The following is a 25,100-nucleotide window of genomic DNA, read 5'->3' as shown; positions in this document are numbered from 1 at the left end:
AACTTACACAACAGGTTCCCTTTATAGGAAAAGAGCATTATTTTTGCTAATACTTTCGGATTAGTTTGTATTTTTTTTTACAATTTGTATTGTATATTTACAATGCTAAATCCATGGGGGAAAGGGGAATTGAAAATAAAACAGTAGCTATTATATACACTTGTAAACCTATATTATGTCTCCCTGTAAATCTATAGTGCTGTGTTCTGTTCTTGTGACTCCATTTCAAAAAGGAGAAACAGAGCTGGAGAAGGTTTTAAAAACTGCAAGTAAAATGATGATCTCTACAAAGAAGAGCTTAAAAGGACAGGGCTCTTTCCTGTTGCCTCTCCTTTTTCAGAATGAAACTTGAGAGGAAATGTAACAAATGGTGCAGAAAGAGCGAACAGAGAGAACTTGGTTTTTGTTTTGTTTTCCCCCAAAACAGTAGAAGTTGGAGTGATCCACTTTCATTGAATGGAAACAGGTTCAGAATCACTAATCGGGTATATTTCTTCATGCAGCATTTGATGAACCAGGAATTATTTGCTGCAAGGTGGTGGTGGCGGCGGCTGGCTTAGATAGCTTTGAAAAGGGATCAAGCAAATCCACGGGGACCCTCTTTGATTGGTATAAACCAGGAGTGGGCAACCTTTTTCAGCCCAAGGTCCACATTCCTCACTGGGGAACCTTCCGAGGGCCGCATGTCAATGGCTAGTGGAGCAATGAATGTGACTCTTCTCTTTGCACAGTAGGGTACAGTTCCAGCCCCACCAAACAGTATCCACATGTACCTCTTCAGGCAAGGAAGAGACATGATTACAGTGCAAAAGATGTGGAGGACCACCAGTGAGGGGGGGTGTCCTAGGAAAGTCCCAGAGGTCAGATACAGAGGCCTAGAGGGCTGCACTTGACCCTCAGGCCTGAGGTTTCCAACCCTTGTTATAAGCCATGGTAGTCTGAATGGAATCTCCACCATTTGGGCACCTATCTCTGAATATGAGGTGCTGGGGACAGGGAGGTTTGTTTTCTTCAAAGACTGCTTGTATCTTCTTGGAGACATCCACTTGATTGCAGTTGGTGGGTGAGATGGACCATTGGACTGATTCAGCAAGTCAATCCTTCTGTTTCTGCTCCTTCACTGCTTCGATCTCATGCACATTTTACCTGCAGGAAGCAGAATACTGGGCCAGAGAATCTATTGGTCTAGTCCTAAGACTTCTGTGTTCATTTACCTTTACCTCATTTATGGAACTGCACCCGCCATTTCATGCGATGAAACGCCAGTAGGTGTAGAAAGGATCCGTCTCCTAAATCAGCAAGTGAACCAGTTGTGTTTAATCACATGGCTTAAGTCATGTATTTAAGCGCTGTGGCTACAGCTGAACACAGAATTAAATTCATGACAGAACGTGGACATCCATGAATTCAATCCAAGTCCACAGAAATCGGGGGTTCTTCAGCTTTGTTTCGTGCTGGATTATGAAATACTCGCTCCTGTCACTTTCTGCTATATCCATATGACTTGCAAACCGTCCAACAGAATTTCTGAAGAATTGTTATAATTTCGCAACTCTTCAGTGTGACCTTTTTGTACTTTGGGTCACAGCCGTATTTAGCTGTTTCAGGAAAGAGGCAGGGAGGGAGACAGACTCGGGCTGTGCACATACCAGATATTTAAAGCACATGACTCCCCTCCCCCAAGGAATCCTGGGAAATGTAACTTGACATGTGTGCTGCGCGTTGTAGCTCTGTGAGGGGTAAATCACAGTTCCCAGGATTCTTTGGGAGATGCCATGTGCTTTAAATGCACAGGGTGCATGCAGCCTAATGCTGTGCATGTTTGCTTGGGAGTCAGTTCCATTGTTTTTAACGGGGCTAACACCCTGTTAAAGGGATGCGGGTGGCGCTGTGGGTTAAACCACAGGGCCTAGGGCTTGCTGATCAGAAGGTCAGCGGTTCGAATCCCCGCAACGGGGTGAGCTCCCATTGCTCGGTCCCTGCTCCTGCCAACCTAGCAGTTCGAAAGCACGTCAAAGTGCAAGTAGATAAATGGGTACCACTCCAGCAGGAAGGTAAACAGCGTTTCCGTGCGCTGCTCTGGTTCGCCAGAAGCGGCTTAGTCATGCTGGCCACATGACCTGGAACCTGTACACCGGCTCCCTCGGCCAATAAAGCGAGATGAGCACTGCAACCCCAGAGTTGTCCATGACTGGACCCAATGGTCAGGGGTCTCTTTACCTTTACACTCTGTTAAGTGTGCTTACAGCCCCAGTCCGGGGTGCTCTTGCATATAGGAACAACTACAGTCAGAGGTCGGAAGGGTGTCCTCCTTAGTGGGCAGGCATTGGCTTGGCTTCCACATTAATTGGGTGTTTATGTCCATGCAGCAACGATGTGGCCTGAAGCTCATCACCTAGAGTTCTGCTCGCTCCGCCTGACCCCTTAGGCTGCCGTGCTCACTTTGCCGTCTGTTGCCTGGCAACTGTGAAGAGCAGCACTCTGTATTTGCGTACCTGCTGTCAGGACCACATTCTTTTCTCCTTTCCTTTTTTTTTTTTTTAATAATGAAAAAAGGCCAACGGCAAACACAAAGCGAATTGGATGGTCTCTCCCACTGTGCTGGAGCGGAAGCGCCGCTGAAGAGGCTGCACACCAGCTGGCTCGATGTGGAAAAGTGCCCAGTTTGTTGTGCGTGGTGTATGGGCTTTGGAATTATTAGCTGCAACCCGCCACAAAGAGAGCAGCCACTGGTGGCACTCTGTGGTTCGCCCCCCTCAGGTATGGATGCCAGCTCCCCCCGCATCACCGATTCTGTGTGACTTTGGCGGTGGCACCATCTGGCTGCCACTCCCTTGCCAACCCTTGTCTGGGTGGCTGTCCTGCTGTCAGTAGTCACTATCGCTATGCTCCCCCCCCCTCCCCAGGGACCCCCGTTAAGTATGACGTAGGCTCCAGCTGCCCAAGCATGGCTAATGGGAGGGGGGAAAGCAGTTTCCACTCAGTGGGAGATCAGGATGGCTTTTAATTATACATCAGGATGCTTGACAGCCCTACTTTCCCCTTTTGCCTGTCTCTGGTGCACTCTGTCTTCTCTTTGTTCCCCCATCCCTCCCCTTGTTATCTCGTGTCATCTGCCATTTTCTCAGTCGTCTGGTTATGATTCAACCCTTTGCCTCGCCCATCCTACACAAATATTTCTAGGTGCTGCCTCCCGTCCCTTTCCCCTCGGCTGAGCCTGTCTTTCCTCTATTTCAACCTCTCTATTTCCTCTATATTTTTTGTGATTAGTTCTAAGGGCAATTTTAAGGGCAGAACTGCTGACAAAGGGGAGAGAGTGGCCTTGCTAGTTTAAACTCCCACCACCTTTTTAATAAAACAACAACCACCACCACCGCTGGATAAATGTTCCTGCTATTGAGTGGCAGGGTTCTGCCTCTAAAACATTTAGAGGAAAAGGTGGGATATAAATGTAAGCGATAAGTAAATAATAAAGAAATAAAATACAGCTCCATCACAAAGTAGAGGAGGCTTGAGGTGGTATGAGTTGCTGTCTCGTGCATATTTCCACTGCGAGTGACTCCGAATAAGAGCCCATCACACTTGCACAGCTACATCCTATGCAGTAACCACAGTAGAAATGCTTGCAGAGAATTTAGGGCAGAGATGGGAACCTATGGCCTTCTGGGTGATGATAGGCCTGCAGCTTCCATTAGATCCAGACCCCTTGGCCCAATGGTCAGGGGTAATTGGAGTTGTGGTCCAGCAAAATTATGTGGACCACAGGCTCCCCATCCTGATTTAAAGGTTAAAATGAGCACCATCTTGTGCTTTGAAGCAAACTTGGAGCCAGACATGTTTCAAAGCCAGGAACAGGGTATGTTCCATTCGGCTAGACCTTTCTGTTGTGTATGGAACGAAACGGAAGTTTCCAAGTGTTTCAGTGCAACCCCATGCACACTGTGTAACAACAGTCTAAATGAGATGTTACTGGAGTGGCCAGGTGTGATTGCAGTTGGCACACCAGCTTGAACTGGTGGAAGGTGCTTTCTGCCACAGAAATCACTTGGGCCTCCAAGGGTAAGGCTGACTCTCAGAGCACCCCTAAGCTGTGAACCTGATTCTTTTCGGTGAATGCAACTCTATACAGAATAAGCTGAATTTTACTTTCTCAAGTCAGATGAAGCATCCACCAAAATGGTTTCATCATGTCCTCACTGAGCTTCTGCTTTATTGGCTGATCAGTTCATTATTGACTACACACCTCAATCTAGCAACTTACTAGCCTCACCTGAATCTGATGAAAAGGTGAAAGTTTGGTTTCATCAGCTTATTGGTCTCCAAGATGATGTCAGAAGTTTCTCGGGGAGCCAGTGTGGTGTAGTGGTTAAGAGCGGTGGTCTCATAATCTGGGAAACCGGGTTCGAGTCTCCGCTCCTCCACATGCAGCTGCTGGGTGACCTTGGGCCAGTCACACTTCTTTGAAGTCTCTCAGCCCCACTCACCTCACAGAGTGTTTGTTGTGGGGGAGGAAGGGAAAGGAGAATGTTAGCCGCTTTGAGACTCCTTAAAGGGATTGAAAGGCGGGATATCAAATCCAAACTCTTCTTCTTTTTCTTCTTCTTCTTCTTCTTCTTCTTCTTCTTCTTCTTCTTCTTCATGTAGATGAAACAAAATAGAATCTTGCAGGTCTTTCAGTGTCACCTTGCATCTTCTGGAATGAGCCATCAAGATAGAACTGGTCCAGAAGGTGTCCATACCTGAAGGAATCAGAAGAGGTGAAAGAGAATTTGACCATAGGGATTATGGCATAAATGTGCTGGCTTTAGATTTGGCAATTATTAATGCAGAGTGGGAATGTCATTCTATTTATAATAATATAGTGAAATGATGGGTTGATTCTTTTAGCACAGAATCAGGATGATTTTAAAGCAAAGTTAAGACAACAGATGGCAGATTACTTGATTGCATATCAAAACAGGGCCCACCTATAGTGTTTTACCCTTTTCAGGCTTATTAAATCATTCAGTGTCTCTTGTCTTCTTTTCCTCATTCATTCACCATAGGTAATGTAGGGACAGAGATGGATGCAGTTGGCATTCATTTTTTTCCTCATTGAAGAATGAAGTGTGTCTGGGTGGCATTTAAATGTTGAAGAAGCTTCTTTTGTAGGCAATCTTTCCTAGCAGCTGCTGGTGGCATCAACTTTTAATTTGGAGAAGCTGACTTAAATGACCTATTCTAGAATGCTGGTACACCTCTGATTATAATGCTAGTTGGCATTTCGACAGGACACAGCAGGCGACACATTCAAAGCTCTATTCAGTCATACATACTGTATAACATTGCTTAAACCTTCCTTCTCTTGGCATAGTTCAGCTTTAAACGTGGAGTCTAGAATCACTGGGTATCATTTTTGGATTTCTTCTCTCTTTGTTCTTGCGTCTCTGTATTTCTAGTTGTTCAAAGAAACAGATTCTCTAAGCTTCACAGCGACCTTAGGAAACTGCTTTATTAGGGAGCCAGACCATTGGCCACCTAGCTCAGGTGAGACTTACACAGGCACAGGTAACCTGCTGCCATCTACAATCCACACTGAAGTCCCTGGGGGGCATATCTTATTTTATTTTTTAATAATAATTTTTATTAGGGTTTATAAAGAGAAACACAAAGCTTAATATCAAATACCATTTTTATCCAAGCTAAAATATTAATCTAAATAAGATAAAAACAGAGAGAGAAGGGAGGAGAGAGAGAGAGAGAGATGAAAAAGAAAAAGAAATAGAAAAGGTATTAAAAGAGAGAGAGAAATAAAGTAAAGAAACTAAAGAACTTTAGATTCTTCATCTGTCTGCTATATAAAAACAATATTCACTTCATCCACCCTAATACAGCACCCTTTGGGTGGTGAGGAGTATTTTCCATAAATGAAATTGCAGCTCAGGGGTACCAGTGTATGGAATACACCACTATTTCTCATTCATTGGTAATGCCATGCCTTTCTTACATGCCAGTTGGAGGTGCAATTAAAAATGGGAGGTTCTGGAGCCACATGTACTGCATCCTCTTTCTTGGTCATGCAGCTCTTCGGTGCATGTCCATCTTGTAAAGTGCAGGAAGTAGATTGTCTCTGAAATTTCACTTTTTAGAAACCCTGGCATGTGCACCAGCCCAGAGAGTTGTGTGCGCTTAGAGTTCAGTGTTGCTCCCCCCCCCCCCTTTATTAAAAGGTTGATGCAGGCACACCTCCACGCAACTATTTAAATATTAAACATCAAAATTCTTAACTGAAAAATCTCTGCCCTGTGCTTGCAAATAAGGATGTGATTTGGGTCAGGTTGTACTGGAGAACTGTGGTGTACTTAGCTTTCCTTTACTCTGTTTTTGCTGCCGGGAAAAGGATGCACCCCAGTTGGCTGCTTAGTGCGTGGTCAAAAACTGTTTCACAGTAATGAACGCTGACCATCCTCTGCAGCGCTGGCAACATTTTCCATTTGTGACCTCTAGCTGCTGAGAATTGTGCAGTTCAGGACCTATTAAGGAGGAGTGACCTTTGTATGTCATTCCACAGCATACATTTCTCTAGGTGGCTTAAAACCTAAAAATAAAGGAAAGAAACACAAAGTAAAACATAAATTCATTAAAAAGGGGCGAGGCCTCAGTAAAACAGAACTTAGCACACACCCCAAAATAAAATAAAATAAAACCTAAGTTAGTTCAACAGACGGAATTCCATCACAGGTATTTTATTTACTAATAATATTTGTATGCTGCTAGTCATTCAAGCATCTCTAGGTGGTCTTGAATACTAATTTATTTGGTGAACTGTGAAGGTTTAGGGGAAGATTTGGGTTTTCAGATTAAGAACAGCTATGTAGGTGCAGGTTTAGTAGCTGTAAAAAAAAAATGGTCCAACCATTGAGAGTATAATGAAGGATAAGATTTTGTTCTACGGATTCTTTCTGCCCTGCTCAAGGTTAAAACTAAATACGAGGTGGGGGAAAGGATGCTAAGCCATTCTCACCATGGGAATCAACAGTGCAAGGGCAATGCAATGAATTAAAAGACAAAACAAAAACACCAACATAGACAAGTCTGTAAAACCCCAGAATAAAAGCTCAGTAAGTAGCATTATTACTACATGTCGGGGAATATATCTTGCAACCCACATGCTAGCAAGAAGCAGCAGTACTACAAAATAACATTAATGTTGGATGCCATCTTGCATCAACATGACCAGTAGTCCAAGATGATGGGAGCTGAGGACCAGCAACCACTGGAGGGGCCCATGGGGCCCTCTAGGGTTTCGTTTGGGCATCTTTCCCAGCCCTGCCTGGAGATACCAGGAATTGAATCTGGGACCTCTCCTGAGCTCAATATATATCCTTCCTTTGCTCCTCCTGCCAGGAAAGCTTAGCTATCCATTATCTGTAATTGCCTTAATCTTTTTAAAACGCACCTAAGGCCCCAGGTTGCATGAAATGGGTAGTGCTATGGGGAATAATAGCACAGTGTCTGAAGGTGAGATGCTGCTATCTTCTTTTGCAAAATAGTTTGCTGGCCAAGGGCATTGAGCGGCACCAGCGAGGCCCAGAATCCGAGATTCTAGCAGGGCAAGCCTCATGCTCAAGTTATACAATTGCCCGCAAATGGGATGCGAAATAACTGAGGAGCTATTTGGAAAAACCTTTCGAGCGAATCCACTCTGCAGTTAGCCTAATGTCATCTTGGGTCGTGCCCATCATGTGAGTGCTATGTGGGTTTGTTTTCTGTAGGTGCCACTAAATTAAAAGCGCCACCACCAGAATGTTACTGCCAGCCGTGTTTATGTACTGTTCAGAAACACAAAGAGATGCTCTCTGTTCATAATGTAGAGCCTTTTGCAAGCAGATCGTTGTCTATAGAGAGAGACTACAAAGCAGCTACAGTACCTCTTTTCCCTCTAGTCGGCCCCCACTCCATCAGTTCCTGCTGCCTGGATAATGTAGAAGGGGCCTGAGAGCACCATGATGGATTGCAGGGACCGTCTTCTGCTAGACACCTTTGATCTAGTATTGATCTGGCTGGACTGCCTGCCTAATGGATAAAAATGGTTTTCCCTCTCTGCTCAGCATCTTCATTGGCTTCCCAACAAGAGCAGCAGGGCAGTAATTCTCCCTGGGTTTCTTCTAGAGCATTGGCTTCCCTCTGGAGACCTCTTGACAAATGCTGAGGCCACACTTCTAGCACAACGATTGTTCCACTGGAAGGGTGGTGGTGGTTGAGGAGCTACTAAAATAGTTCTTTGAAATAAATGGGTACAAAGTCCAAAGCCAGGACGGGGCAGCCTCCTCATAACAAAGATTAAGATATGGTTAATTCCATCCAACATGACTGCGTCCTTGGCATCCTGAATGTTGGTACCTTGTTGCAGTTGCTTGGGATCCCGCAGCTGTTGAGTGAAGGCCTCTGTGAGCATGGCGGGGTGGGTGGGTAGTGGTGGTATCTACCAGTGGTAGTGGGAGCAGGTCAAAGACTGCTGGAGAGCACAATCCAGCAAAGCAGATAGAAAGATTGTTCTCCGTGATCTGACAGACCATGAACAGCTGCCATTGTAGCATTGGTCAGAAAAGTGCAGGCCTCAATGAATGCTCCACACAGCAGGTCTAGAATAGGACTGAAGGAGGCCACAGTCTCGTTTGGAGACTAAATCTTTCTCGCCCTCTTGAATACATGACTGGCCATATAGCACTGAGCCTCTGCCTAAGCCTGTGACCTGCCAACGATCCCCAGCGGGTGGTTACCTGTGTAGAAAGAGCCAGTTTGGGATAGGCCTGACAAGGGGACATTTCCCTGGAAAAACTTGTAAGTTGCCAATAAAGGATCCATGTTGCTAGATACTGATGGATGGAGCTAAGAGCCTGGTCAAGAGCTTGCCCTGGGTGCTCAGACTCTACTGGGCAAGGTTCGAAGTTCTTGTATTAATTTACAGGGCCCTTATTAACATGGGGGCCAGATGGCCCAAGGACCATCTAGTTCCTTATATCCCTGCCAGACCATGGAGGTCTTCCACGGGGGTCTCTGCTAGTGGTCCCCTCATGGCCCTGATGCCTGGCTTGTATCCAGCAGGAGCTGTTCATTCAGCATTGTGTGTCTGGTGCCTTTATTATACACTGGATAGCTCAGTTGGTTAGAGCATGGTGCTGATAGCATCAAGGTCGTTGGTTTGATCCCCATATGGGACAGCTACATAGTCCGGCATTGCTAGGGATTGGACTAGATGATACTTAGGGGCCCTTCCAACTCTACAGTTCTATTATTCTAAGCTTTTGGAGAATGCTGAAGATGCTGTCCTTTACCCTGGTTTTTGACACTTGAGGTAAATGTTTTTAGAACCCACCTTATTTTTATGGTTGTAAGTTGTTTTACTATTGGTTTTAATGCTGTAATCTGCCCTTGGACCGCAGAGTGGACTTCTGTATGTTTTAAAGTAGGGTTGCATTTCCGCCCCTTGATTTTACTGTTTTATCTTTTGTAAACTACTTTGAGGTTTTTAACAAAATCAAGTGATGCATAAATTTTAAACGAATAAAATAAAATGGTTGCCCCCTATTTTGTGGAACTCCCTTCTAGTTGGGCAGAGCCTTTGTTGAACTTCCAGCACCTATTGAATATATTTTTTAAAAATCCCAGCAGGGATTTAATAAATCTAACTGATTTTTACCTTTTCTGTATTGTATTTCTCATGCTTTGTTTCACTACGTGTCTCAACATATCTTAAATAAAGGATGTGGCGGCTGTGGGGTTGGGCTGGTGTGAGTTTTAGTCCAATGCCATCTGTAGGACCACAGGTTCCTCACTTCTGAGTTAAATTTTCTATAGTCATATAATTTTTCCTCATCCTGAGGCACTCTGTCTGACTTTGGGATGTTCTGTCCACACTCTGAGACAACATTCTTTGCTCTCTCTCTCCCCCTCTGCATTCCAAATGGTTCAGTTAGTGTTTGGTTCCTCGGGAAATAAGGGCCAATCTAGTAAAGAGGGGCTTGTTTGCATCTCTGTGCAACTGGGGTCAGAGCATGACCTGCAGGGGAGAGAGCAGGTGGACGCTTGCCCAGGCTGATGTGTGGAGCACTGGGTCTAAGATTGATCTGGGGTACCAGAAGTTGGGGGGAGGGCATACCAAGCGTGTTGCTTTCCACTGCACTGATTTGCAGAGGAAGCACCATTAAGTGCAAATCCATCTTAATTTATTTTTAAGACATTCCTATGTCCCGTTCCACATTTTGCTTTGTTAGATCTCTGCGTGAGCTCCAGAAATTGCATCTTAAAGCTCAACATATTTTTTCCCCCAAGGCGTTTTTCAAAGAGATCTTCTAAGGAGTGCATTTCCCTTCAGAAACATTGAGCAGGATGCTGGTGGCGCATGGGATCAGAATACAAATAGCCTGCTTGCTTCATGTTTGCTGAGTAACTGCTCAGTTGCTCAGGCGATGTGTGAGCAGAGTGGCGTTCTCGCCCCCCCAACAGTGCTTTGAAAAGCTGCATGTGGATGTGAGTGTTAATCATGTCTGGATAGTCATGTCTTTCCTGGGTCCAATGCACACATCCTGCTCTGAAGGCTGATCCCAGCCTGTGTATGCAAATGGGAGTGTAGGGAAAAAACCCCCTGCATATAAGCCCATTGCCCCTAGATGGGTACCCTGTGCAAAACTCTCATCTCACAGGACTTGATATAGTTTGGGAGAGGTTGTTTCGCCAACATGTGCAGAATGGGATGGACAGATGCACACACACATGAATCTGATATTCCTTCTGTGGGTTTATTCTGAAGCAGATGTTCCCTCGAGAATCAGGGCATGAAACAACTCTAGGTGAAACTTCAGCCAGCCATACACACATCTCCCTCCTTGTGAGTCCAGTGCACCAACTTAGCAGTTGCAAAGGAGCAGAGTTTTTGCATTCAGATTAAGAAGGAGCAAATTTAATTTCAGTTTCTCTGAGAGTGGAAGTTCTAAGCTTATTTTTATGTAATATATATGTGTGTATACATTTTGAGGATAGTAGCTGTCAGAGACTGCCTCCAGGTCCCAGCTCACAGAGGACCAACGCTAGCCAGCGGTAATATACAAAAGTCTTTATTAAAGTACATTATCCATTTTCAAACCCTAGCGTGCGTCTCTACGTCTGGACACTAGACCGGCGAAGCTCCGTCTGAGTCTCCGCCCCCTATACACCAGCTTAAGACTCTAGCCTTACTCCACCTTTTCCGTCTCTCCTTCCGCCTCTGGGTCCTACCACCCCCCGGGGTCCCTTCCTTCCTGGACGCTTCGGAGGCGGACCCCTCGGACTCTTCCCCCTCCCTTCGGCGGGCTTTAGGACCTGGCTCCCTATCCGGGCTGCTCATTGCGCCACCCTCTTGTACATTTGAACTTGGCGCGCGCGCGCTGCCTCCGACCTTCCTTTTGACCGTTTCCTCGCTCTCTGATGCAGGCGTGGCTAACCCTGACTCATGTCCTTCCTCTGACGGAAGGCTGCCTGATGCCGATGCCTGGGACTCCTCCCCCCTACTGCTCTCCGGTGGGGAAGCTGGTCCCGATTTCCAGCTGCTGCTCTCTGAGTCCCCTCTGGCCCCTCCTTCCTGAGGTGTTCCCTCTGGCAACCCCCTAGCTCTGACCACGGGAGCCCCTTTCTGTGAATCCTCCGATTCGCTGGAGAGACTTAGAGACCTCGGGCGGCTCTCATCGCTCACTTCCCCCTCGGATTCCTCCCCCTCGGTCTCTAATTCCTCCCTTTCCTGTCCCTCTGCTCCTGAGCCCCTGACAGTAGCCAACCTCTAAAAATGTATTTGGGGTTGAATCATTAAGTGGTCCACCAAGACCCTCAGTAATTGTTTTACACACACACACACACACACACACACACACACACACACACACCAGTCTGGCTATAGAAGTAATAACCCCTGCTGGATGCCAGTTTTCAGTTTTGCATGAGAGTAGTGTAGGCTGCCTCCCTTTCTTCTGCCTGCATATTAACCTGCAGGCATGAGACGGTTCTGGGGTATGGAAACTCTTTGTATCCTATGCTATCAATGTATCATTGATTCTTCTTAGTTCTTCTCTTGCTTTCTGATGACTCTAGGCTGGGTGACTTTGTCTCCTTCAATATTATGTTTGCATGGTCTATATTGACAGCTTGAGTGTGTGTGTGTTTAGCTGAAATATGGATTGTATTTTAGTATTCCGTTGTTCATTTTTACAGAATTTTGTACATATTAACCCGGTGTTTTCTTAAGGACTGAATAAAAAGTTTGTAGCTTTATTATAGCATCTTTATGGCCAGATATTTCCCCCTATATGGTGTTGGGTTTTTTTTTTTAATTGTTATGTTTGGATGATGATGTTAGCTTCTCTAGACTTCCTTTTGTAGGAAAAAGAAGGAAATAAATAAATAAATAAATAAATGAAGGAAGGAAGGAAGGAATGTAAAATGTATGTTGGAAAAGCTCAGGTTTGCAAGTTGTCCCTGTCTGAGCACCAGCAGCTTGCAACTCCTTTGTGGCTTTTTGTCTCAGAAAATATGAGTGACTCTCTAAAAACTTGGGGGGGGGGTAGGAGAGCTGAAAATAATGCCAATATATTTCACAACTGGCAAACAATACGCCCCTTTGGGTTCAGATGGCACATGGGTAGATGAGTCTAAAAACCCCAGGACACAAATTTTCACAGCCCTCTAGCGGCTATGGAGGCTCATTTGTAACCAGAAGTAATGTATTTAGCATTATCTCTGGAAGTGTATACTTAATTCTGACCAAACTAAGCCTCCTGGTGTGTATTTTGCTCTAGGAGGCTTAGTTTTCCTACCCCACTAATGTGTTTTTACTGCAGTTTATAAAAGCAAATATTAATAAAGGAATTAAGTCTTCCAAAACGTGTAGCTGCTTTTACTGTAGTTTCTGTTTCAGAGGACAATTTCAGGGGAGCATGCTTGTGTGTTCTGCTTGGTGGAATTCACAGGTGGCTGAGAGCATCCTTTTAGAGGGAAACCTCTATCAGCTACCAAGCAAGATACTCACAGAATGGGGGGGGGGGGAATGCATTATAGCTATACTATGTGCCCAAACCTGCCTCAAAACTCCAATGATATTGATCCTGGGAAGCAAGCCACCCTAATAGCCTCTCTCTTAGTTTACTGCGGGCTGGCTCTGTACATATTCCATTGCCAGAACCTTTCCATTAACTCTTGTGCAAATGCACCAACAATAGTCATTCAAGGTCTAACTCCTTCACAGCAGAATGGAAATATAAACACAGAATTGGAAAAAAGGAATGTATAGTGCAAAACACAACTATTTAAGAGCCCAAATATTCAGATACTTATGTTTTGATGCTGAGACTATTGTCAGTTTTATTACAGGACACATTTGTGTACATTTAAAATAAACCAGATAATGGTTCAATTCACTAATTTGTTTGGAGGATTTGTAATACGCAATAGGCTCATATGCTTGTTCCTTCTTGCACCCTCCCTTTGTATCCCAGTTTTCTCTTCCATGATTTGGGGTCAAATGTACTATGATGTCTACATGAATCAAGCAAACTATGGTGATCATTAACATGGAATTGCCTCTGAAACATGGTTTGCAGACATACTTTGAAGCATGGTTTCAGATGGTGATTTCAAGGCAATTCTTGGTTAATACTAACCACAGTTTGCTCAATTTGGTCATCGTGGCAAACTGCAGTTACTCTAAACCCCTAAAAGGAGTGCATGCACAGTTAGTTAGTTCATATGGATTGCTATTGTGGGATCTGAACTGAGTTTGCAAACCAAATTACAAAAGAAACTAATTTGCATTCGTTATGATATATGTTCTTGCATGTGCAATGGCTGCTGCCAAAAATTGTATGTATGCAGTCTTGGGGAAAAATGGAAGAACTACAGGGAAAATGCAGGAAAACAACAACTGGATTATTGTGTCATCATAATGGCTCAGAAAAAAGAGGATGAACAAATCATGGCTATTCCAGAATAAATACTAGTGTGGAAGTAACCAGAAGTAGAAATCATGCAAGTACTGAATACATGATGTATAGAAGTTCTAAATAATCAATCCTCCATGAGTCTAGATGCTGAAATAGATCCAGCATGAAATTTGAGTTTGACTGTTGACACCAGTAGTTGTATGTTATTGCAGTTAAGATGGGCTGACCCTACCATTAGCTGAGTGAAGTGGCTGCCTCAGGGTCAGGAGTAAGAACAGCTGAGTGTACTATGCGGCCTGCTCTGTGCTCCTCAGCTAGCCTGCTGATTTTGGCTGCATGCAGTGAAGGACATTATTTTGTCACCAGTGTGGACATAAGATGAAACTACCAGTCTGATACATGGAACAGGGGAGGCAAAAATGCATTGGGATGGGCATGCTGTTGAATAATAGGAAACACATTCAATATACAGTTTCCTCCCTCCCTCCTCAATATCTACATTATTTGTCCCAGCAATCTGTCAGCAACAGAGAAAGAGAGAGAGAGGATGTTGTTTGTCAGCTTCATGAAGCTCTGGATTTCTGGAGCATCTCTGGGGAGCAAGCATCAGGCAATGCCTTGTAGAATTCAGCAGCCAATTAGGATCCTGCATCAGCCCCTTATCCTCTACTGAACTGGCTAGAGCTGCTCTATAAATATCCATAGTTTGGTTTGGATTGGCTCTTTGGTTCATCTTTTTTCTTCCTTTCACAATAAGCAGTCTCTAATGAGAATGCATGAGGAGCAAGGGCTTAGTGGCTTCCAAAGTTACGGTCCCTTCACATTCATGTTTTCCTACAGATTACAAAGCCATACAGAAGGCAACAGGAGGGTTTAAAAGAGAGTGGGAATGTTTTCAGTTAAGATGACTTTGGATTGCCTTCAACTATGAGCACTAAAGATCTAACACAGCCTTCTCCAACCTAGCACCCTCAACATGTCAAAACATGTAGTCCAAAGACTACAGCTCCCATCAGCCCCCGTACTGGCTGGGGATGATGGGAGTCGTAGTCAAAAGCATCTGGAGGGCACCAGGTTTGGGGAGGCTGATCTAGCACAATGAGGGAGGGGGGAACATTCCAGATCAAATGGGTTTTTAACTGGTGGTGTAGTAGATTAATGCAGAGTCTCCCCGCTCTCTCATTATTAGTGCATTGCATGAAAATGCAAGAGATTGTCAGTTCCTCTCTCTCCACTCCCCAGCCTCAAGAGACCTGCCTTTTCTCCATTGAAAGCATGCTGCTCACTCACATCTGCAATCCTTCAATCCATCTTTCCTGCTGGTCTCCTGAGTACCACGAGAGCAGCAGGAAGGTTGGTATAGAGAAATTGCTCTTGGGCTTGGGTTTATGAGTTTCCAAACATCCCCAGACACACCCAGGCAGCTTTTTGCTATTTCCAGAGGTTGGCAAATGCAATTTTGCTTGCAAAGCAGGGATTCTTCTTCTTCTTCTTCTTCTTCTTTCTTCTTCTTCTTCTTCTTCTTCTTCTTCTTCTTCTTCTTCTTCTTCTTCTTCTTCTTCTTCTTCTTCTTCTTCCTTTAGAGGTTTTAGAGAGCAGGATGGCCAAACTGGTGCCCAACCCAGACACATTAGAATCATGGACTTCTCTGTTTTTGTGGCAGCTCCCATACCTGGTGACATTTTAAAATAGCTTCTCAGCATGAAGTGAGAAATGGCTTATCAAGAACCAATGAGATGGTTCTTTCAATCCTTTTCATATCTGTGCCTCTTCCTCCTTCTCTAGCTGCAACATCATGCCCCCCTCCCACCTGGTTTTTTGCCCCCCTACAACAGCCAGTCGGCATTCTGTGTCCAGTGTCCACACTTGGTTCTCAATGGGCTGTTTTTTTGGGAGGGGGAGGCTCTTTTCTTACTTATTTATAAGGCCCCATCTGCACTACACATGCTTTGGGGGAAGTCACAACTGTTTAAAGTGGTATGATACTGCTTTAAATATATGGTGTGGAAGGGGCCTAAGAAACACTACCTCCTTCCCATGTGTTGGTGCTGCCATTTTGGCTACATCAGTGTGGACACTCTCTTCCTGAATATCAGAAATGAATTAAATGACTAGTGCCTTTTTTAAATGTTTGTTGATGCACATCCAAATGCCTTCGTCTGCCCCAACTGCAACAAAATATGTCTCTCCCATATTGGTCTCTACAACCACAGCAGGTGCTGCAACCTTCCAGCAGTTTGATTTCACTCCTCCATTGTCTCCCAAGGCAGCAACAAGTGATGCTGCGTACTGAGAGTATCTGTAGATATTGTATCTTCCAGCATTGTGAGGAAGGGAAAGAGACTTTGGCTTCCTATTTTTGCACGTCTTCTGTATCTTCCAAAGTTGGGGTAGCTTTTCCTTGGTGAAATGCATGAGTTACTAGCCCACAATGGTTATGTTCTACTGTTGGCTCATGCCAAATGCCTGTCTAGTCCAGCATCCAGTTCTCACATTGGCCAACCAGATGCCTCACAAGCCCACAAGGAGGACCTGAATACAAAATCATTCTCTCCACTTGTAATTCCCAGCAACTGGTATTCAGAGGCAAATTACCTCCTACAGCGGATGTAGGAGGAATGCTAAGGTGTTAAGCTGGCTGGCTTTGAGCCACAGAGAGCAGCTCTGAGGGGAAATATGGTCTCTCCCCACCCCTTTCCTTCAGCTGGGATTCTGATGGGGAGGGGTGAGGGTGAGAGAAAATTATACTAAAGACCCTCACACTCCTTCTGGTGTGAGCTGAACACCAGGGTGCTCATTAAACCTAAAGACGGATCCCATCTCTTCAGAAGGCACACCATGGAGGGAATTAGCATACTTAATTAAGACTCCCGATGAATGGCATTGTAAAGTTTCTTAATTAACAAATGTGCCCTCGGGGCAGGGGGATGGGTCTTAAACCAGGTTTGCTTTAAATGTTTCTCTTTTTAATGTGCATTTTGTAATCAGGAAATCAGCTGGGGTTTTGTTTGTTTTTGGATGGGTATACTGAGAAGTGTTTTCTGTGGAGATGCCTAGGTATGGAAGTGTGGCAAGAGAAGAGGAGGTCCCGTGAGTCTCTTCGAGGCATCTGTTCTAGAGAGTTCTCATAGTTTGGGTTTCTTACTTGAATTGCCTGGCTTCAATCCATCATCTCCTGAAAAAATACAAAAATACCATATGTTGTGTAAGGAATGTATAATTTCCACGTCTGGCCTCTGAAGCTCTGCATGTAATGTCCCAGTGGCCTTTCGTAGAACAGGTTTGCATGCACATTTCCCAAGGGGGTCAGCACTGGGCAGATTTCCAGCTTGTGAGATCTACTTTGTTTTTAAATCAACCCAAAGGTGGAAAAGACAAACATTTAGAATTAAATAATTCTGAGCCCAGGAGCTTGTTTTGAGTGGAGCTTACAGTCTTTCTACACAAAAGGCAAAGGGTGAACTGCGGCAGAGTTCCCAGTTCAAATTGCCTATCTCCCCTGCCACCACCAGATTGCTATTTGTAGAAGTTTTTTTGTATCTCTGCTTCTTTGTTGTCACATCCACCTGGGCCTTGAGTGCCCCAAATAATGTCCATTCTGTGCTTGGATGAGGACTCTTGTATTATTGGTGGTCACAGGGTCCATTATTTTAATTGCATCTCTGTGGCTTTTGTGTGTTTCCTCCCCTGCCCCTCTCCAGTTGGGAAGACGTCGTTGATCACAAGGTTTATGTATGACAGCTTTGACAACACATACCAGGTGAGTTTCATCGCCTATGAGGCATTCAACTGCATGCTGCATGGTAATAGCAAAAAACAAAGGTTTCCCAATGTTTTGGATAGCCATGTCACATGACCAAGGCTGCAAAATAGTAATAATGCTCCCCTCTTTTTCCTTTTGACAAATGAGCAGAAGAGGAGTAGCAGAATTCAAATCTGAGCATTGTTCAGCTTCTGAGCAGAAGAGGAGTAGCAGAATTCAAATCTGAGCATTGTTCAGATCACCTGCATCTATCAGCGTAGATGTAGCCTCAACTTCCCTGTGCTTTCTTCTTCTGGTTTAACCTTGCCACAACCCCAGAAAGGCACATACCCCCCCCCCCCATGGCTTCAGTTGGTTCAGCTCTGAAATAAGCCAAGCCATTTCTCCCAAAAGTCAGGAAATGGACTCAGTCATTTCTGAGCTAATCTGAATCTGACCTCCTCTCCTGCCTTTCTTTAAAAACCTGCTTATGTTGCTGGCATGGGCAGTGTCGGCATAACAGCAGTAGCAAGAAACTGTATGGAAACAGAAGGGTGGTTGTTTCTGCTCCCCCCCCCCCCCCCGGCCTCCTTTCTGGTGCTTGACACACTGTAAAGCAATATGACATAGGATAGAAAGCCCTGGTAGCCTCTGAGAAATGTATTTGCTTGGGGATGTGACCTGCAGCCATGATCTCAGTCACTCATGCATCCACTGAGTCTACACACTTGCAAAACATTTGAATTGGTCTGTTTGCTGACCAAGGCAGTATTTGTTCAAATGGAAACAATACCGTACTCTTAAAAAAAGATCACGCTCCCTGTTGCAAAGGAGAGGCCATTCTCCTAGGATGAGTCCCCAAATGGGATGATTATCCATGGCAAGGACAGCGACGTCTGTCTTGCAGGCTGCATCTGTTCACTGGAACAGGAAAATACACACCGAACAAGTGAGCTCTCCCCATGGATGATGCAACCCACGAAGCTATTGTACGTTACACAAAGGGCTGGTTTCTTGCTCGGCCATCTTCAAGGGTGTGGAACTGCAAAGGTGCCCACGTTGCTCTGTATAGATGAGAATTTGAGCTCCTTGGTCTGCCTGCAATAAGCTTTGCTTTTCCTCAGGGTGATTCAAAATTATGTTTCTTGGCTGCCGGCAAATAATTCTTCCATCAATCTGAATGTTTGATCTGCTCATGCATTGTTCAACAGTTATCCATTACTGTATCAGTTTTGCAACTGTTAATATCCTTTCTTTTTGCACTCTGCTGGGTGTGACTCCCGGAAAGAAATGCAGATTAATTTCATGTTTAAAAAACTTAAATGATTCACCAGGTGCTTCCACTATGCACCTGAATCCTAATTTAGTTATTGCGGGTTGACATTCTATTGTGCCAATCATTATTGAACCGTGGAGCAGTAAAATGTTAGCCCCTATTGGAAAAAATGGGACCTTGGACACATTGTGAAGCAATTGGTTGACTATGTTGCTACCAAGGCTAGCATAAAGAACTGCAGCAATCATTTCTGGCAATATTTTGAAGGCTGCTAATGAAACAATCCACAACATGTGGGGTGTGACCAGAACCCCATGCAGTCTGAGGGTGCTGAGGTCCACCTCTTCACCACGATCCCTCGGGACAGCCCTATTTACAGTGCAGATTTGAGATTAGTCTTTGTACCAATTTCAATACAATACCCTCAGCCAAATAATTCTAGGAGTTACAGTGTGGTGAGGTACTGAGAATTACCTGGTGGAGAGCCTCATCCTGCCAGCTCCTACAGGTTCCTGGAATGACCAGTTTATTATATTTTTATGCCTCACATTATTTCAACCCTCATTTTAGGGCCTTTTCATGGGTGTGAACCAAGGAATTTACAGTCCTTGCAGATCTGTAAATGCTTTGCATGCCAGGAGATGTTGTGCTTCCAAGTTGGTGCTTTTTTTTTTTTTAACCTTTCAGGCTCTTGCAATTTTCTTGCTGCAGTGGAAAGTGAGGTTTTCTTCAGACTTCTTATGTAGCACCAAAGGGCAGTTTTGGGGTTCTGAAAGACCTCCTTGATCCTTGCTTGTGCTCCTGGCAGTGCTGGTTCCAGGTCTGAGGTGACTCTGGGCAGTGGGCCTCCTGTTCGTCTGATGGGCCTCCTGTTCTGTCAGTAGCTCATGGTGGGCTTACCTGGTTACGGCGGCGGCAGCAGCAGCACTCCAAGCAGATCTGGGCAACTGGGTCTTGCCACCCTTTCAGTTTCTTACAACATCCCAGTGTGGCACTAATCCAGGAGCATTGTGGGAAACTAAGGGTGCATTCAGACAAGGGGATTGTTGCATTAGGTTTCCTGGTTATAATATTACAGCTTCTGCCCCATATTCTAGCATTTCTAACATGAGAGAATAGGAATCTCTAACAGAGTATTCTCTCTTTTTTCTGGTGCTGTCACTGACTTAGAAGGGAGGACAGTCACTCAGAGAAGCTGGGAAAGCTGCTTTAATTGCCCACTTCACTTCCATTTCCCCCCTGAGTGTTGTTTTTCTTCATCTCTGGGTTGGGGAGCACGTTCATCACCTCCCAGAAGGATGCCATTCCTGCAGCAGCGCTCTTATGGTTTACGATTTGAAACGGAACACGTTCCATTCAGGCTAAAAGGTGATTGGCCTTCAGCAATTATTTCCTCTCCTGCATTGGGCTTAAAGAGGCACCTGAGTCAGTCAGTGTTGCAATTTAGTGAGGTAAACAAACACCCCATTCACCTCTTGACAAGCAATTTAAAATGCATCACAGGAGCAGCACTGCATGAGCACACGAGATGGATTCTCTCGTTAAAGACTGCTGCAATTTCCACGATAGCCTTCTTGGGCCCTACAAAACAAAAACAAAAAAAGGAATATCTCTGCACTCAAGAATTCTCTTCCACCTTTCCAAAAGCTCCTTCTTGCCTGGTTGCTACTGGTGACCAGCAAATGACTTTGCAAAAGTATAATATTTCCCATGCCCAGTGTATTTGGAGAGGAATAGTTTTTATTTCATGCTATTATATGTGCTTGGCGTCTGTCAAGCTAGCAAGTGGTTGGCATAAAGGAGGAAGCATGTAGGATCCAAGGAAGGGATATGCCTAAAGCCTAATAAAGTAGACACAACCTGAAATATCTAATCTCCCCATTAAATGCGTTGTTTCTTTTTTGGCTGCCTCAGGCCAGTTCAGACATTGATCATGTAGTCTGCAAGTGCCCCAAAAATGCTGGCATCATCACAAAACCCTTAATCCATCACGGCTTCTCACTTTGTCACTTAAAGTCCCGAATTCCTAAAGGCAAGCCTTTCCTCCCCCTCACTTTAAAAAAACCACCCTCAGATCTTTCTCCACCTTTTCATTCATTGCTCCTTCCATCTCCTGGCCAGGGAAAGAGAGTAGCAGCAACCTACTTTGGGTTCTCATTTGCACACTCAGCACAACGGGGAGGGTCTGCTCTGTGCCCAGACCTTAGGTCCCTGCCCAGGTTCTTTGCATTGCCGCCTCGCCTTTAGTTGCTAGTTTCATTTGGAAAACTGAAATTTGGGAACCTCCCTGTTAAGTTGTGGGTGAACATATCAGACGACACAGCGATTCTTCAAACAGCTCTTGTTTATTCACAGGCCAGAACAGAACTGAACTGAAGGGTTCAGTCAGCCTGCTTATATAGAGCTCCAGTACAACGTAACTGTAACAATTTTCTAAAACTATCCAATCACTGAACGTCACTTTCGATCCCTTATTTGCATAACTATCTACAGTATCCCCCTGCTGGCCCAGGGTGAGAACTCCAGTACATAACACTCCCCATATCCCTCCCAGCAATGCTGGTAATCAGGAGACCCAGTGCTTTCTACATTAGAGAGGCCTAGCCCACCACAACAAACTACAGTTCCCAGTGTTGATTGTGAAGAAGGAATGACTATTGCAGTTTATATCTGAAGTGCAGAAAAACTAGTGCATGAATCTCCACACCACCATCCCTCACATATTTACTATTTAATTCAGAATGCCTGCAGAGGACCATATTTTGCCCATGTTTTAAATCTGAGCATTGCATTGGATGTCTATTTTGTAAGACATCTTGATAAGGTTTGGCCTTGAAGGGCAAGGCTTTATTATATTAATTCTCGTTTAAATGTAGAAGGGAAAGCAGCGATGGGCCATTTGCAATGTTGAATGAGTTTCCTGTCCAATATCGGCCTGACATTTTTGCATCGCAAACTAATCAAAGCAGGAGTCACTTGATGACTTGTGTTTGAAAATGCCTGTTCCTGTTGCTTAAGGAAGGTTAATGCAAAAAGAACTCTTGAACGGGGTCTTCAAACGGTTCCAGCTTAGGCTCATTTTGACGCTGATCTCATCTGGCAGGGATTTCACACACGAATTGTCGTGCTAGTCTGACTAATGCAGCATGTGTGTACCAGCAATGGCGGCCAGACAAATGCCTCTAGGATGCTCATAAGCAGAGCCAGTTGACAATAGCCATTCCCTGCTGTTCATCTCCAGCATCTGGCATACATGTGAGCCCTGGCATATGAGCATATAAATGAGTAAATGCACTAGATAGACACTAAAAGCTTTTTTGCTCATAGCCTTTGCCCTTAACCACTGTGTTACAGTGGATCTCACTGTGTGTTAGCTCCTTAAGGCTGCAGTCTAAACGCCACTAACCTGAGAATCGGTCCCATTAAATTCAGTAGGACTCACATCTGAATAGACCTGGTTAGGGCTGCACTCTAAGTTAGTAAGACTCAGAATCGTTCCCCAATTTCAGGACGTTTTTCAACAGTGAGGAAGCTTTAGAGACAGGATGCCTTGTTCTGGGATAGGGAGTTGGACAAGATGCTTCATTTGGTGCCTTTGAATTCTGAGTTTTGCAGAGAGATGCTGAGATTAGCTCTAGATGTCTGTGCGTTGGCCGGCTCCTTCCCTGCTAGCTGACTCTGAGCTGGTATTTGGACTACAAGTCAGCAACTGGGAAATCCAAAGTTTCATTTTAAAAGGGGGTGGGGAGGCTAAGCCTTTAAGATTGCAAAAATAATCTTAACATGTGCAGGTGATGCCAGGTGAAGTCTCCTGAAGACAAAAGAGGCCAAGATGGGGTGGCCCCTCAGTGGCCGAACCCTGTCCCATCTCCCTGATTAGCAGAAGCGAATTACTTACGCTAAATGAAAAAAATGTATACTGAATTGCCTAATTTCAACACTATGCAGAACCTGGACGTTCTGGTTTCAGATTTTGAATATTTTCATATAAAGAGCCCTATGTTTGCTCTTCTGACGTGTATTTCCTTCAGGTGGGGAACCTCCAGCCCACGGGCCAAATTTTCTCCAACCAATTCATTCATTCACTTTATTTGTATGCCATTCTCCTCCCCCCACCCACAAAATGCTCAAAGCAGCTTACAACAAAGGAATAGGGATGCATTTCAAACAAGCACTACAAAAAACAATTTCATAAAAACACAGCAAAACAAAAATATAACATATTAAAAACCCACATTTCAATACTATAACTATAACAAGATTACCTAAACAACATGCGGCATCCAATAGCAAAAATAATAAGGAAGCTTTACAGTTTCATCTTAGTCCTAGAAACACCCCTCCCAGTCCCTCTCCTTATAAGGTTTCCAAGGGCAAAGCTTGGGGTAGCTGGGAACACCCCTCCTATGGCCTACACCCACCTGCCCCACATCTGATGACATATGTGACGTCAGGTGTGGGGCAGGTAAGACACTATTTCATAGGAACAGTCAGGAGCTCAACATATACTCTCAATTGTGCCTTGGCAAGCAGGACTTGTTGTCAGTGCCAGTCAGCTGATTGGCACTGATAGCTCACCACTTTTAAAGTCATCCATTTGCAGGCATGGTTTTGGATTTAAAATACACCTTCAAACTGACACTTTTCCTCTGCAGACCAGTGTGCAGAGAGGAAAAGAGACAAAGCCGGGCTTGCTGTCAGCACCAATCAGCTGACTGGCACTGATAGCAAGCCCCTTTGAAATTATCACCAGGTGTCAAAATGATGTCAGGCAAGTAGGCAGCCCTGCCCACCTGTCAAAGTGGCCTAAAGTTGTAGAGGAGGTTATGATCTGCTAGTCAAATCCTGTTCCCCACAGCTGCCTTTAACCTGCTGTACTGAAGCGATGGCGAGCAAACGTTGTCTAGCCTCTCTTCCTCCCATCCTCTTTCCACTTCAGCAGTGCAGAGGAATGATTTAGTTTCATTCTTATCCATCTCCCATTGGCCTTCCACAGCCCTTTTGTTGTTGTGTTTCTCTTCACCTCTTTTCAAGTGTCTGCTACCACTGAGCTTCAGGGGTCTTGAAATTCAAAAGGTTATTTGCTTTTCTGATGGGAGTTGCATGGTGCAGGATACTGGGCTTAATTGGCTTCCTGGCTTCCACACATCTTTCTTTCTTAAATCCCACTCAATCCCCCTTCAGACAGCGGTGAAACAAATCAATACAAGGACCCCTGAAGCCTTTTCCTTGCTCTTTGGAATCACAGGCCCTCTGTGCTCCTACCAGAGAGCATTTTCTCCATCATCTGAGCACTCTCAGAGCATTCCCAGGGAAAATGGGTTGATTAAAAGTAAAGCTGGGGTCCCCAAGAATCCAAATTCAGTACAATACACCCACAGATTTTTAGATTCCAACTCTCCTGCATCTCCCAAGGCTCTGTTAGGATCTGGCTTCAGAATGGGGGATTAGGGCAGCTTCCCCAGTATAGCATCCTCCAGATGTTTTGGATCACAACTCCTTTCAGCCCTAGCCAGCATGGGCAATAGTTGGGTGATGGGGACTGTAGTGTAAAATATTTGTAAAGCATCAGCCTGAGGAAGGCTGCGTTAGGGACTTCCTTAAGTTTCAAGGAGGATCTCTTCCTTCTGCTGTTTATACACTTGTCACATTGTCCTTCTCTCTTCTTTCTGTTTGGTTTTCACTAAAGGTTTGAGATATATTTTATTGATTTTATAGTAAAATAACAGTGATAAATTCCAGCAAAACCCTGTAAAGTGTTAATATGCTTATATCAGTCACATATAAGAAAACAAATTGAGTGAGGGCAGGGTGGAATAACTGAATCAGTGACTACATCGCCAAGGCTTCAGCTATCCATGACAGCCTCTTGTGAATAAGCCCAGAGTCTTACATTCACATCACTTCTGTTTACACAGCTGATATATGGGGACCGTACTTTCTCAAAATGATTGGGGTTTTTTGCTTGGCCTTCTGTGTTGTAGATGCTCAGAAAGAGCCATATCCCAAACCTTCTGTTGCCATCTTGTCAGAGATAGTCCCTTGAGGAGGCAATCTCTCAATGGGCAGCAGGGTGAACAGCATGGCAGTTAGATCTTTTATATAAGGGGAAGATCTAGATTGGTGTCTAATGCGC

At 44.6% G+C, this 25,100-nt stretch overlaps 1 protein-coding gene across 1 annotated transcript in view; it reads left to right on the top strand.

The window, feature by feature from the left end:
- The window catches only part of RAB6B (RAB6B, member RAS oncogene family), a 53,749-nt gene that overhangs the window by 11,217 nt on the left and 17,432 nt on the right, over positions 1–25,100 (top strand). Inside the window, exon 2 of the mRNA XM_028730918.2 lies at positions 17,648–17,706. Coding sequence (XP_028586751.1) covers positions 17,648–17,706 — 59 coding nt within the window. The remainder of the gene's footprint in view (positions 1–17,647; positions 17,707–25,100) is intronic.

The sequence above is a fragment of the Podarcis muralis genome, chromosome 6 (assembly GCF_964188315.1).
Source record: "Podarcis muralis chromosome 6, rPodMur119.hap1.1, whole genome shotgun sequence".
NCBI classification, from domain to species: domain Eukaryota; kingdom Metazoa; phylum Chordata; class Lepidosauria; order Squamata; family Lacertidae; genus Podarcis; species Podarcis muralis.
This window is presented reverse-complemented; position numbering and strand designations above follow the sequence as displayed.